The 15,622-nt window shown below is 40.5% G+C and overlaps 2 protein-coding genes across 3 annotated transcripts; one reads left to right on the top strand and one right to left on the bottom strand.

The window, feature by feature from the left end:
• Positions 1-1,569: 1,569 nt before the first annotated feature.
• Positions 1,570-3,728, bottom strand: LOC112043520 (solute carrier family 35 member E1 homolog). The gene is made up of 2 exons (XM_024078984.2): positions 3,091-3,728; positions 1,570-3,022 (listed from the first exon to the last, which is right to left on the bottom strand). Exons 1-2 carry the CDS (start codon positions 3,401-3,403, stop codon positions 2,415-2,417), a joined length of 921 nt encoding a protein of 306 aa, XP_023934752.1. The 5' UTR covers positions 3,404-3,728; the 3' UTR covers positions 1,570-2,414.
• Positions 3,729-5,151: 1,423 nt separating this feature from the next.
• LOC112043515 (palmitoyltransferase ZDHHC18-like) lies at positions 5,152-9,204 on the top strand. 2 transcript variants are annotated; one of them, XM_052882514.1, is made up of 4 exons: positions 5,152-5,428; positions 5,632-5,689; positions 7,198-8,296; positions 8,901-9,204. In XM_052882514.1, exons 3-4 carry the CDS (start codon positions 7,255-7,257, stop codon positions 9,116-9,118), a joined length of 1,260 nt encoding a protein of 419 aa, XP_052738474.1. In that variant the 5' UTR covers positions 5,152-5,428; positions 5,632-5,689; positions 7,198-7,254; the 3' UTR covers positions 9,119-9,204. The 2 variants fall into 2 exon arrangements, with proteins under 2 accessions (XP_052738474.1, XP_023934748.2); XM_024078980.2 differs by lacking the exon at positions 5,632-5,689.
• The last annotated feature ends 6,418 nt before the right edge of the window (positions 9,205-15,622 follow it).

The following is a 15,622-nucleotide window of genomic DNA, read 5'->3' on the forward strand; positions in this document are numbered from 1 at the left end:
GATTATTAATGGTCTAAGTGTGCTGTACATAAAAAAAAAACTTACAACAAGATAGGTTATGGTAGAGCTGTGATGGACACGTGGATATGACCTCTTCTTTCGATTCTGAGGGTGTAGGTTCGAATCCGGTCTAGGGCATGCACCTCCAACTTTTCAGTTGTGTGCATTTTAAGAAATTAAATATCACATGTCTCCAATGGTGAAGAAAAAACATAGTGAGGAAACCTGCATACCTGAGTTTTTTTACGTGTTTGAACTTTGCCAATACGCATTGGGCCAGCGTTGTGGGCTATTAGCCTAACCCCTCTCATTCAGAGAGGAGATTCGTATTCAACAGTGAGCCAAACATAGGTTGTTAAATTTGATAAGGATGAGAGCTCTTGAACAAATTATCTGATGTGAGGGAGATTTTGATGAACTGTCCTCCCAACTCTTATAATAATAAAAGTGTTTCTAGAAATTTTCGTAAATATAAAAGTTGAGGTCTCATCAAGATGAAGTTACTCACGGAAAACTGGTTTTACAATGATGGTTCTCAGAAATGTTTCATCAAAATCATTTTAGCTGCTTACAAGGTAGAGGGGCTGAACAAGTGAATATTTATATACATTATAACCATTAACCATTAGACAGTCAACACACTTTTTTTTTATTTACATGTTAGACCTTGACTACAAATTACAATCTCACCTGATGGTAAGTGATGATGCAATGTAAGATGAAGCGGGCTAACTTGTTAGGAGGAGGATGAAAATACACATCCCTTTCGGTTTCTACACGGCATCATACAGCAACGCTAAATCGCTTGGCGGTACGTCTTTTCCGATAGGGTTAGATAGGTCACGGACTATTCAACCTACCAGAACTGGACCAATTAAGAAAACCTCAATCGACATTGGGGATTGAACCCAGGACCTGCGCCTTGTAAATCCACCGCGCATACCACTGCGCCACGGAGGCCGTTAAAACATTTGAGTAGTGTGGTGAATCCAAGCTCCATATCCTCTCTCCTATATGGTCCTGAAGACAGTTAAAATTAGGCTATTGATGTCTATTGTCTGCGTGTAATCAAATCTCTTCCTAGTTTCTGCTTGAGTTGAAATTTCGCAAGCGTTTGTATATCGCGTGACAATGCAATATTATGAGCACGGAGCAGATCTGATGATGGAGCTGAAAGGTAATTTGAAAGACGGCCATAGGAACTCTGTAATTAAGTGAAGCAATTCCATCGAGTTTAGACATATTTGGTTATTCTTGGTGAGGACTAGCTCTTTTATACTAATATATCAAGCTGAAGAGTTTGTTTGTTGGGTTGAACACAATCGACGAACTAATCTCAGGAACTACTAGTCCGATTTGAAAAATTCTTTCAGTGTCAGATAGCCCATTCATCATGGAATCGGATGAAACCGCGCAGCGTCAGCTAGTATAATAATAGGGTCTAAAGATTAAGTAAATAAAAAAAAATGGTTAGGCACAGTGGAGTGGATGGTACATTGCTGACTAAGTACTTACTGTTTTAAGTCAAGGGCAGCATTTTTAATTTCAAAGAAATAAAGTAAACAAACGTGATGTTTGTTGACAAAATATATTAAAAAATATAAATATTTTACTACTACAACAAGAATAAATAAGCTTCCCGGCTCTGATTGAATGTTGTACATCCAACCATTCCTTATTAACTAATCTCAAGTTATTTCACAGATTTACATTGTTAATTTTCAGTTAATACAATCTGTTAATACTGTTTATCTAGTACTTTCATTATATTATGTATGATTCTGCTATGTGTACAGTTTTAACATTCATCATAAGAAATACAATAATTAGCATTTTGAATTCAAGCATTCAAATTAATTAATAATAAGTAAAATCATAAATTCATATTGCTGCACTTCTATCTTTAGCAAAATATTCGAAAAAGCACTATATTATAGCATTATATTAACGAAATATTCATGTTTTAAAGAAAAATTTATTTCTTGTCAAGCAATTTTACTAGAGGTCGCCCAACAATTTATAATCTACACTGATGTAGGGTTAATTACCAACAAGTATTTGGCAGCAGGCACTATAGGCATTTGATAGTGTTATGGTGTAAATGGAAAGAAAGGAAACGACTCTACATGTAATTAATGAAAAAGTCCTGAACTTGCTGTTTCTATTTAGTAAATAGAATACAGGAAGTAGACTTAAGTGAAAATGGCCTATTGGTTCTGTAGTAAAAATGTGGTTCCTTCCTTATCTAGATATGGATAAACAGAAAATAATTTAGTTTGCAGATAAAACATCTTGTATTTTCTGTCTTTTGGTCTTTCATCCTTTCAATTCTTCTATGTTTGATAAATAGTTGTTGATGAAATACCACTACAACATTGATTGAGCTAATGATCAGTGATGTACCGCCCAGCGGGTCAGACGGGCAGTAGAGGGCGCGGTGGGCGGGCAGCTACACGAGCACGGTTGTAGACTAGCACGCCGAGCAGCGCCAACGCCATGCCGGCCAAGTTAAGTGGTGGTGCAGGGTTGCGTAGCAGCAGCAGTGAGGCTGCCACAACACAGGCTCGCTTGGCGGCCGATGCCACTGCGTAGCCGAGCGGCGATATACGCGACAGCACGCTGAAGGCGGCCACGGCCTGCAGCCATGCCAGCACGCCGTCCGCTGCCAACAGAGCGGCCGCGCGTCGCGTCCACGGCGCGCGGGCCGCCGCCCCGCCCTCCACGCTCAGCCACAGCGGCAACAGGGGCAGCAGCGCCAGCGCGCTCAGCAGCTGCAGCAGGCGCAGGTGGTGCACACGCGCGTCACGCAGCGCGTGCTTGGCGCCCAGGTGCTGCAGGCTGAGCAGCGCGGCGGCCGCCAGCGCCGCGCCCAGCCCCAGAGCGTCGAACTGCAGCTCCGTGAGCGACGCCACGCCCACGCCCAGCGCTATGAGCAGCAGCGCGCCAGCCACACCACGCGCCAAGCGCTCGCCCAGCAGCACGCGCGCCAACAGCGCCGTCCACAGCGGCGTCGTCGCCTTCACTGCACACGAGCACGCACAGTGTTATTGACAGAAAGCGCGCAAGTGCACGCGACGGGCAGGCACTGACCGGTGTGCGCGTAGGACACGGGCACCTTCCACAGCGAGATCTGCGTGCACACGGTGGTGAGGAACTTGGCGGCCGCCAGCGGCAGCAGCACCCGCAGCACGGTAGCGCGCGGGAAGGAGGGCGCGCGCCGCACACCACACGCCGCCAGCGCGGGCACACTCAACGCCGCCGTGGCTGCCAGCTGCGCCACCGTCACGGTGACGGGCAGCGGCAGCTCCGTCAGCAGCAGCTTGCCCACCACGTTGCTGGCCGAGCTCAGCGCGTACCACGCGGCGCACAGCGCACCAACCACCAGCACCTCGCTCTGCGACATCTTCGCTCCGCGTTCGACTCACCTAGCTTTACATATTATTTTTCACTTTTCTATCAAGTCATTTTCTATAGATATTTGTCTTGCGATACTTATCATATTCTAGACATAGCACTCATTTTGTTCTCTCTAAATATAAGCTAAGTAATAAATTAAAATAAAAAGTATCAATCTCCAGCATTCGGATTTGCTTTATTGTAAGATGTTTGTGCTATAATAATAATATAGTGTGATTGTTTTAATTCAAGAAAATTCTAATTTTAAATTTCTTTTCAATAAAATAAACTGCGAGCCAACGACCGACGTGTCACTGTCAATCTGTCAAATGTCAGTTGTCAACTTGTCACATGTCACATCTGTCACGTCATTGTCATATGTGTCTACTGCAAACTCAAGACTAAATAAAAAGGACCTCGCTAGACGCAGAGAGTAAAATTGCTTCTTGGCTAGACGATTTAAATCAAGAATTACATATTATGAAAAATGTTTAATAAAAAAAAGTTAAATAGAATTGATGTTTATTTGTTGTTATCGTTTTCATCGTATAAAGAGCTCCCTAAAAATGGCAAAAAAACGGTTGACAACTTCTACTTTACTAAAAGACTACGTTTCATTTGTATTTCTAAGTTAATTATATTAACTAAATAAACAATATCTAAAAAGATCGGTTGTCTGTAAGTCGGTTTACTGACGATAGTTAAACATGACAACGTCGTAAGAAAATACTGATGGAATGGTTGCATTTTTCAATAGAAAATGATCGTTTTTCTAAAATACTGTTTAATCTTCTTAGACCAGAATATACTTTATTTCTTGTAAAAAAGTGTGTAGCCCTAGAGCGAGGGAGAGCTGGCCCCATTGAATTATAAGACGTTGTCACGTCTAAAAAACAATTCTTCAGGTGGAACAGGCAATAGCAAAAGATCGATCATGTAATCGAATATTCTGTGTATATATTTTGCGCATAGGCTAAGCTAGGTGTTTGTGAATTTGAGTAAACATTATACACGTTTGTTTATTGCTTATCTTTACAGTATTGTGTACTGTAAGATATGGACACTACATATATGTATTTATTTTAATATTATTTTAATATTTTCGGTGTGTGAGTTTATCTCGTCCCCTTTGACTATAATTATTATATAGCTCTTAAAATTTTAATTAATAAATACCATAATTGAATATGGCTCATCCTCCTCAAAAAACGAAGCACATTTTTGTTGGTGAAATTGGGTGCTATACTAGTCCTTTTGTAATTGGTCCGAGAGGCATAAGGATACAACGTCGGTGTCTACCTCAGACTAATTAGATAAAGACCTGCCTCGCAAGACATTATTTTTCTGTCAAAGTATCAAAGTCAAAGTCAAAGTAAAGTATATATGATCAACGATCTTATGCGATTATAAACACTGTCTCTAAAAAATCGATGTTTCATAGTTTACAACCGTGTCCGTCGGTTAAAAACCTCCGTAAAAATACCTTTTTGTGTAGTTTGGTATAAAAAACGAACAAAAACTGCTAGTTTAGTATAAAATATGTATAAAATCTAAGCTCGTTTTCCTTAGAAAATGGCAGAAAATTTTGTTCGTGAATTTGGGTGCGATACTAGTCCTTATGTATTTAGTCTGAGGTGTCTACATCCAACAACAACACTCAACAAGATTATCAAAAACAACATGAGAACATCTCTAGAATCTTTACTCTGTGATTACTGACATTTCGTTCATTCTTCATCTTCATTCGTAATTCTTCATTTTCATTTGTCAAATGTCAACTTGTCAAGAGAAAGTTTGCAATTGCCCCAACTTTATTTAACAAAAATTTAGTTTTCTATATTTATTCCAGTGGTATTTTCGTTTTCAAGATTGTATATTGTGTACGTTTCTTGAACATTAACTCCTCAGAAAACATTATATACTTACGAATAAACTACTGAAAAGTTTACGAGTTTCCTGCAAAGTTAACATAAAAGTGGTCACAAGTAACTTTTTATCGGAATCTGATTATTTTATCGGGAGCCGCGAGCAGGTGAGTGTCACCCCGGAGACTGCGCCACGGCCGACTCATCGTAGATTGCGGCTTTTATCTTGGTTCCAAGATAATTTTTGGAAGTGATAATCTTTTGCTTCAATGTGTTTCATATAACTATAACTGTGTAGTCAGGTTGGTGTACTATTAGGGTTGTAGATATGAGATACTATTTCTGTAACATAATATCCAAATTTCTTTAGTGAAAGCAGTGCCAGAACCAGAAGCCAATAGTTGGGCCGCCGCCCCTTATCATAGAAGGTAGAGTAGACAACTAGACAGTAACACTAGTTCTGAGAAACATGTCAAACATAACTTACACATATACACACCATCCATCATCCATACATCCATTGTACACTTGGCGTATATCTAACTAGATATACGCCAAGTGTACAATGGCTGAAGTGTATGAATTGTTAAAAGTTTTATGTATTGTTGAACTGCTTTGTTGGCCCGATGGTTCGCCTATGTTGCTTAGGCTCACAGGGTTCTGAGGTTTAGTACTTGGTTGGTCAGTCCTTATTGTTTTTATTTTATGAAGGATGGACTTACTCTTACTACAATTTTGTCTGATGGAAAGCAGTAATGTGGCCTAAGTTGGAGCACGCTTACCTAAAAGAACACTTACTTATTATGCACATTGAAGGTGTTTAAATTGTAATGTGTTAAGAAACACAAACACTGCAAGGGCATTTGAAATTTTAGCTATGCGAATTAGAAATGGTATGATGTTGTGTAGAAACCAAATGGAGTGTGGATTTTCATTTTCCTCCTAACAAGTTATGCGCTTACATCTTAGATTGCATCATCACTTACCATCAGGTGAGATTATAGTCAAGGGATAACTTGTAAAGAATAAAATCAGAAAAATAAAAAAAAAGACATATAATGCAAGTGGCCTGGATATCACAATGTAAGGATTCTTCTGTTTTTGGTGTCTTGCTGTACTATCCTAGAAAGAAGATGTAACAAGATGGTGAAGTTCCTGTGCACACTAACCAGTCAGGTAAAAGAACAACAGACAAGCAACATTGCAAACGTGTTGCAAAGTCTGCAATTTTGCAACAATGTAAAATTGAGCTTTTTATTACTTCAATGAAATTCTCAGACTGGCACCTAGGTTTTACAGCTCTACATTTCCTCAGGGAGCATGTCCAGCTGTTGGTCCCTACTATTATCACTACCATCTGATCAGTGGTGTAGCATGTTTTTTTTTTCTACAACCTCAACTGATGGTAAGTAGGAGTAGGATGAAATCCACACCCCTATCAGTTTCTACATATTGTACTGGAATGCTAAATCGCTTGGCGGTAAGTTTTTGTTGGTTGGTTGGTAACTAGTCAAAGCCTCCCACCAGCCAGACCAGGACCAATTAAGAGAAATCAACCTCAAAGCTCATTAGGCCCAGCCAGGGATCAAACTCAGGTCCTCCGTCTTGTAAATCCACCGCGAATACCACTGCACCATGGAGGCATCAAAATAAAAATGAGCTGGGAAGCAAATGAAGGGTAAAAATTTCTCACAAAATAACCAAAAATGCTTGCATAAATATGATTTAACCTATGCATAATTTTTCTAACTTTTAGGCCATTTTAAAAAAAGAGATTTGATTTGATTCAGCAAGATTTGATATTTAATCATACTAGCGCAGCTTTTGATACTCATTGATATATAGAAGTAGTGAAGATTTTTTCATTTTTTGAAGATTTCCTGTACATCTTGAAGACTTGTAGTCTGGTAATTGTTCAATATTTATCTCATTGAAGGAGTGAGTCGGTGCGGGCAGGCAGTGCGGGCGGGCGCGCCCGCGCGGTGATGGTGCCATGGCCGGGCGGCGCGTGACGCGCAAGTGGGAGGTGTTCGCGGGCCGGAACCGCTTCTGGTGCGACGGGCGGCTCATGACGGCGCCGCACCCCGGCGTGTTCCTGCTCACGCTCGCGCTCATCTGCGGCACCAGCGCGCTGCACTTCGCCTTCGATGCGCCCTACCTGGCGGCGCGCGTGTCGGCCGCGCTGCCCGCCGCCGGCGCCGCGCTGTGCGGCGTGACGCTGGCGGCGCTGCTGCGCACGGCGCTGTCCGACCCCGGCATCCTGCCGCGCGCGCTGCCGCCCGAGGACGAGCCCGCGCCGCCGCGCCCGCCGCCGCGCGCGCGCGAGGTGCTGGTGCGCGGCCGCGCCGTCAAGCTCAAGTACTGCTTCACGTGCAAGATGTTCCGCCCGCCGCGCGCCTCGCACTGCTCGCTGTGCGACAACTGCGTGGAGCGCTTCGACCACCACTGCCCCTGGGTGGGCAACTGCGTGGGCAAGCGCAACTACCGCCACTTCTACCTGTTCGTGGTGTCGCTGGCCTTCCTCGCCGTGTTCGTGCTGGCGTGCGCCGCCGCGCACCTGGCGCTGCTGGCGCGCGGCGCGGGGCTGGGCGCGGCGCTGCGCGCGTCGCCCGCGTCCGCGCTTGCGGCCGCCGTGTGCTTCCTGGCCGTGTGGTCGGTGCTGGGGTTGGCCGGCTTCCACACCTACCTCGCCTCCACCGACCAGACCACCAACGAGGACATCAAGGGCGCCTTCGCGTCTCGCCGCGGCGCGCCCAACACCAACCCCTACTCGCGCGGCAACGCGTGCGCCAACTGCTGGCACGTGCTGTGCGGCCCGCTGCAGCCCAGCCTCATCGACCGGCGCGGGCTCGTGCTGGACCCGCGCGACGAGCTGCCGCCGCGCTTCGCGCAAGCGCTGTGCGCCCAGCCGCAGCTGCAGCCGCCCGCGCCCGCTCCCGCTCCCGCGCCCGCGCCCGCGCCCGCGCCTGCGCCCGCGCCCGCGCGCCACGCGTACATGAACCACAGCCTCGACCTCGACCCCGTGCCACTGCACGGTGAGTGACGTTATTTATTTATCTTTGTAAGAGTTGTTTAGTTCTGCAAAGTAGCTGAGAATAAAAAACAACATTCAAAGTCCGTCCAGGGCAGTCAACCTTCGTCATACCCTTTACAGTTATGTGCATTTTCAGAAATTAAAAATCATGTGTCTCAAATGGTGAAGGAAAAACATCATGAGGAAACAAACCTACATACCTGAGAATTTTCACAATGTGTGTTAAGTTTGCTAATCCGCATTAGGCCAGCGTGGTGGCCTAATGGCTTAACCCCTCTCATGCTGAAAGTAGACTTGTGCTCAACAGTGAGCCGAATATGGGTTGTTATTAACAAGGCAATATCATTGAAAAGTGTAATCCAGCAAGGTTTTTAATAATACATGCGTGCTGCCATCTACAGGCATAGCGAAACAGTCTAAAGTACCAGTAGATGGCGTTAATAATGAACTTCGAAACAATACCTTTTTGCACACTTCAAAAACCTGTTTCGAGGGAGTTATGCCTGAAGCTCATAGATGGCGCTTTGTTTTTTATTTTATAAAAAAGTTCTACAACTTCAAAAAATTCGTTTTTAAATTTATCATTGACGCGTTCTTCTCCACAGAGGTGTGCCTGAAGGTGGGTGGTGGCAGCACTGTCGGCGGCGGCGGCGGCGCGGCGGTAGCGGCGGGCGGCGCTCTCAGCGCGTCCCGCTTGCGCTTGTTGCATGACACCACCATGATCGACGCGGCGCTGGACCTGGACGACCCCGAGCCGCCGCGCGCGCCGCTGGCGCCGCCGGTGCCGCCCGCGACGCGCCCCGCGCTCGCCCTGTCCGTGTGACGCACGCCCGCGCCGCCCGGCGCTACTCTTTTGTAAATATGTCCCGCGACTACCCCCGATATATAGAATAAATGGTTCCGCCAACATTTTGTCTTTTCTTGTTCTTCTTCACCCTAACAATATGTATATCTATACTTATACTACTGTAATAGGTTAAATTCTGTACATTGAAAATATTTTGAAATATTTAATTGGAGGGCATTATATAATCGATACTGATACGATATCGCTGCTTCACCCCAATAAATGCATCATGATCTAGGCAGTTAGAGCACTCGGAATACGACGGTGTCGTAGCCGCTTGTACAAATACAATATTCAAAAACGAATACATTCTCGAGTCAGTACGACAAACGTCGCATCAGTAATTTTCAATATTATTCAAGAAAAATGGCGTCTTATGTTTTTTTAATTATATTAAAACCTCTTCACAAAAACTACAGAAATAAGATGGGAGTATTTTTTTATTGATTATTATATAAATTATATAAATTTAGGAATCATTGTTTGAGTTTTGCTAATGAAAGTAGAGACTGAAATCTCTGTTGAAATAATTGTGTTTTTCGAAAGGTTGCCGTGAAAAACTAACTAAGGCTGGGAATATAATTTCTCATATTATGCCGAGTGTTCAGACCTTGTAAATGTAGTTGCCGAGTCGCATACTAGATGGCGTTATTACCACTTGTACCAAAATTGTATCGCGCTAAGATGATTTTCACCTAGTAGTATAAGGCCACAGAAATTATTCATAATAAAAGTTTTTACACGGAAAAGTTGTGCAGTGTGTTATTTCGCGGTGAGTGATCATTGGTCCTGTTCGATAGCCGGATAAACTGTAAGTAAAGTGAACAGTGATACACAACAAACAGTAAAGTGCAAAAAGACTTAGAAAATTCACTAGTATTCGGTAAAGTGCAAACACTTAGAAAATGTTTCATACGCAAAAGACTTAGTAAATTCACTAGTGTTCGGTAATCGGTACAGTGCAAAGACTTAGAAAATATTCAAACGCAAAAGACTTAGTTTATTTACAAGTGTTCGGAGTTCGGACTTTAAAATATTTCATACTAAACACGCAGAACACTTGGAGAATTCATTACTGTTCCAACTTAGAAATTATTTGAAGTGCAAAACACATAGAATATTCACTGAAGTTTTGATGAAGATGAATGGAATTTAGTTTATCCATTGATGAATAAATTTTATTACATTTGTTTATTCTCGATCACTTTGAAAATACTTAAAGAAGATTTGGAAACTTGTTTGAAAAATGGATATTTTAAAAAGTCAGGAAGAATTAAAGGCACAAATTCACCAACTTGAATTTAATTTTAAGAATAGTGCTAAAGAACGAATTACTAAACAGTATATTGAAATCCAATTACAAGCTCTCGAGTCAAAATATGAAGATTTTACAAAAAATCATGTAGAATTAATAAAAAAACGGCGTACTTTGAGCACTGATTACTTTAGCGAAGACGTGTTTGGATCCGTAGAAGAATTCTATTTAGATTTTAAAACCGAATTGTTAGAAGAGTTGGATAGTAGTTCGACTAACAAAAACGCTTTCTCGTATAATTTACCACCAATCGAACTACCCACATTTTTTGGAAATTATCGAGATTGGGTCTATTTTAACGACATGTTTACTTCACTCATCGATAACAATCCTACGTTAAGTGATATAGAAAAACATCAATGTTTGCGCTCAAGTATAAAAGGCGAAGCCGAACAACTCTTACAACACATTGAATTAACAGCACAGAATTACGAACATGCGTGGATGTGCTTGGTTAATAAGTATGGTAACCCAAGAATTATAGGTAACACAATTGAAATGATGAACACTACTCAGAGAAAAGAAGTTATTCACTCACAATCTACTACACAGGCACCTAAACTTGAGTTGGTTAAAAGCCTCACTACTGAAATAAATACCGAATGCACTTATTGCACTAAAAATCACTACATATGCCACTGCCCAACTTTCACAGAACTCAACATGGAACAGCGTCGAGATTTTGTCAAGAACAACAACCTTTGTTTTAACTGCTTGGTTAAATTTCATTCAATTAAGAACTGCAGACAAAATACAGTTTGTCGCCGTTGTAACCGAAAACACCACACACTTTTATGTCCACAATATAAACTGGTTGAGAAGCCAGTGATTGTAGCACAAGAACAGAACGTCAAGCCACCAATAGGCCCTGATAAAGAAATGACTAGCACGAAAGTTGCTGTTGGCGATAATCAAGTTAGTTTACCTACTGCTCGACTAGGAATTCAGAATAAGAATAGTATTATGACTTACCTCCAAGCACTAGTCGATCAAGGATCTATGGCCACTTTCATTACAGAATCAGCGGTGCAATCTTTAGGCTTGACTAAGAAACAATTCGAAGTAAAGGTTACCGGCATCACCAAAGACGTTGTTAAATTCAAAGATACAGTCCGCTTAGATATTTATTCACCCATAGATGTACAGCACGTTATGCAAATCAGTGCACACGTGCTCACCGAGCTACCTACACTACTACCAAGAAAATTCAACTCAACAAATTGGCCAGAGCTCACAAGAATTACACCTTCAGACCCACACATTAAGCGCCCTGGGCCAATTGATGTTCTATTAGGAGCAATACTACAGAAAGGGTTACACAAATATGGATCTCTCATTGCACCAAACACTAGAATGGGCTGGTTAGTTTCCGGCAACACTAAATCGTTAAATGATCTTCCTGAACACCATATCACAGTTACTAACACACTAGTTGAGGCAGATCATTCACCAAGAAGGTTTTGGGAGATCGAAGAAACTTCACAAAAGGATAAACCCTTAACACAATTAGAACAGAAATCTGAAAAGCACTACGAAGAAACTCACACAATTAAGGAAAGTCACTATAAGGAAATTCACAAAGAAAAACACTATGAAGAAACTCACACAAACAAGGAAAATCACTATATAGAAACTCACAAACTTAAAGAAAAACACTATAAAGAAACTCACAAAGAAAAACACTACAAAGAAACTCACACAAATAAGGTAAATCACTATAAAGAAACTCACAAACTTAAAGAAAAACACTACGAGGAAATACACTTACCTGTCGAAGATGAAATACATTTATCTGTCGAAGATGAGACACACTTGACTTTTGATAATGAAATACACTTGTTTTTCGGAAATGAAAAACACTTACTCAACGTTGAGGAAAATACACTAAACCTAAGAGAGCCCACACCTCTTGCTGTCAGACGTTTGCTTGAGATGGGAAAGAGATTTGCACATGATTCTAGATTTGAAGACCCATACATTCAGTTTTTGCAGCATTATGAGTCACAAGGTTACATGAAAGAAATCCCTGAACCTGAAAATAAAAAAGAGAATGAGGTAAAAGAGAAAGTAAGAAACACTAAGAAATATTACTTACCTCATCATGCTGTAATTAATGATCCTCAAGTTAGCACGAAGCACAGAGTAAGTGTTGATACAAGTGTTCGTCCTGTGAATGGTAATGCATTCAATGATGAACTATCAATTGGTCCTTCACTGCAACAAGATTTGAGAAGCCTCGTCACTGGATGGCGAAGTCACAAAATATGTTTAGCCGTACAAGTTCAAAGCATGTATCGACAAATAAAAGATACCAATTATCAAAGAATCCAAAAGATACCAATTATCAAAGAAGAACATCGAAATGACAAGATACAGGAATATCGACTACTTACTGTAACTTATGGAACTTCATATGAGAGAACACCATATCTTGCTATTAGAACTTCATTGCATCCGTTAGCGAAAGATGAAAGCAAAGACTTTCCCAATGAATCACACATTTTAAAAACTGATGGGTACATCGATGACTTGCTCACTGGTACATACAATGAACTGGATGATGTAGAATTACAGACACGGCTAATTGAAACGTATGCTCGAGGCGGCCTTCCTTTTCACAAATGGGCCTCTAATAGTAATTTAGTCTTAAGTAAAATACCACAAACGCTTCAGGTATCACAGAACAGTGTTAATATAAAATTAGACGAATCCGTAAAGGCACTTGGAGTAACTTGGAACCCACAATTGGATGTTTTTGAAGTAAAGACTTATGTGAATTATAAATCATCACTGACACATCACACACAATATCAATCTCACTTCACATTGACGAAACGAAACATACTGTCTGTGATAGCTAAAACGTTCGACCCGTTAGGTTGGCTTGGACCACTCTTATTTCTTTTAAAGATTTTTATGCAAAATCTATGGCAAGCTGGCTTAGACTGGGATGATGAACCTCTGTATGATTTAAAATTTGAATGGAAACTCACCTTACTAGTTTATATGTAATATGAATTGTATAAATTTACTACGTTGGTTAGGAATCACTGAAACCGATACCCACCTTGAGCCGCTCGGACGAGAGTAGCACCAGTCAAACATTTTCTTTTTAGCTAATGTGTTAAACGATGTTAAAACTAGCTTAAAAAATCCTAATCATCGTATTGTTACCTGGACAGATTCAACCATAGTTTTGGCCTGGTTTCGAAAAACTCCAAATAATTGAAAACATTTATGGATAATTACACAATGGAAATTTTAATAGACTCAGCAGTAACCAGTAGCATCATGTAAACACACAAGTTAATTCAACTGATTGCGATTCATGCGGATCAACTCTTGTTGATTAGAAAATCTGAAACTATGGTGGAATGGCCACACTTTTTTGAAATTCAGTTAATATTGTACCTTACCTTATGTAACTTTGGAACGTAAAACACAACCTAAGGTTTTATGGATTGGAATTAAACTCTGGCAATATTTCAAACAGAATTTAAGTACAACACAAAGTACTAAACTAATACATGTTGTTGCAAATAGTTTTAAATTTGTTCAATTATATATAGCACAAGTACTCGTAAATACTAGAAAAAAATCACATATACTCCTTTCCTCGCTATTTAAACCGTATCTGAATTGAGAAAACCTTTTTGTATACACATTCGTCTCTCACAGTCTTTTATTTTGGAAAATAAATAGTCTTTAACTACTGCGAAAGGAGGTATGATTTGGAGGAACGTCTACGTAATGCATCTATTAATTCAGGTAAAAGAACTCCTGTTTGTCTTTTCACTACTTAATTGTCATTTTACTCTTAATTGCACAGGATGCTCACATACAACCATTACGTGGCGGTCCATAACTAACACTTAAGTTTAAGTTGTAATTATTGTATAATGCAAAGAATCTACGAGTTGGAAGGTTATTCTACAATGTCTTACCTATTTAGGCATTACTCTTCACCTATCAACTCAGTTGGTAGATTGATTTTATCACTGTTGTAGTTTATGATTCAGTTCATTTAAAATGTTTTCTGAAATGATCTGAAATCTTAAAATGAAGTCTGCCAACGGACATTGTACGATGTGTAATATTTGTTTTTTGTTTGTTTACCCACTAGAGTAGTTAGATTAGATCCCTTGGATCTGATGTTTATTTTTTGTATGTTTTATAGTTATTACAAATTGTGAAAGTTAACATTCTTAGGGTTTTGTTGTGTTTCTGCACTATTCATATCACCAGAGTTTGTTTAACTGTAACTGCATTTTTTGTCTATAAAGGACCATCCGTCCTTTGGGGGCCGGAATGTTCAGACCTTGTAAATGTAGTTGCCGAGTCGCATACTAGATGGCGTTATTACCACTTGTACCAAAATTGTATCGCGCTAAGATGATTTTCACCTAGTAGTATAAGGCCACAGAAATTATTCATAATAAAAGTTTTTACACGGAAAAGTTGTGCAGTGTGTTATTTCGCGGTGAGTGATCACCGAGGAAAACATGAAAAAAATTACACTTTATACTTAAGACGGTTATCTCCAATAGTTTTCAATACATAGAAATAGATAGTTAAATTAATATTCTAATAGACAAATTAATCAGCCATAAAAAATAAATGGCGCTATTGGTTTAAAATTAACAATAGTTACTTCAGCATTTGCAGATGACTTTGCTACGACGAATATACTGACACAATCTGAAGCAATTAAACAAAAACAAAAGAAATACTAAATGTATTTTTTAATTTATATTAAGTAAGTAGGTACTGCTGTTTATAATGAAAAGTGCTCAAAAAATCATTTTTTAAATATCTTTGCGAAGCTAGCCGTTGTGGTGGTCCACTAGTAGGTACGAGATCCGGCATAAGACATACAATAATCACCCTCATGTATTGTTTATTTGGGATATGAAATATATGATACAAAATAGGTATTCACCCCAAAGAGTAAATTAATTTATAGGGTATTCACCCTTTGACAATATAGATACCCCTTTCGGAACTAAAATAGCAATTGTGACGAAGTGTTTAAAAATAATGTACTATTATCTTACATGTTCGAAATCTTTATACAAACCGACAAAGACGTACCGCCAAGCGATTTAGCGTTTCGGTACGATGTCGTGTATGTAGAAATCGAAGGGGTTTCATCCTCCTCCTAACAA

The sequence above is a fragment of the Bicyclus anynana genome, chromosome 7, assembly GCF_947172395.1.
Source record: "Bicyclus anynana chromosome 7, ilBicAnyn1.1, whole genome shotgun sequence".
Taxonomy (NCBI): Eukaryota; Metazoa; Arthropoda; class Insecta; order Lepidoptera; family Nymphalidae; genus Bicyclus; species Bicyclus anynana.

Coding starts and splice junctions, on each gene's coding strand:
- LOC112043520 (XM_024078984.2), bottom strand. CDS start 3,403: ATGTCGCAGAGCGAGGTGCTGGTGGTTGGTGCGCTGTGCGCCGCGTGG. Junction 3,023..3,090: donor CGTGTCCTACGCGCACACCG/GTCAGTGCCTGC, acceptor GCTCGTGTGCAG/TGAAGGCGACGACGCCGCTG.
- LOC112043515 (XM_052882514.1), top strand. CDS start 7,255: ATGGCCGGGCGGCGCGTGACGCGCAAGTGGGAGGTGTTCGCGGGCCGG. Junction 8,297..8,900: donor CGACCCCGTGCCACTGCACG/GTGAGTGACGTT, acceptor TCTTCTCCACAG/AGGTGTGCCTGAAGGTGGGT.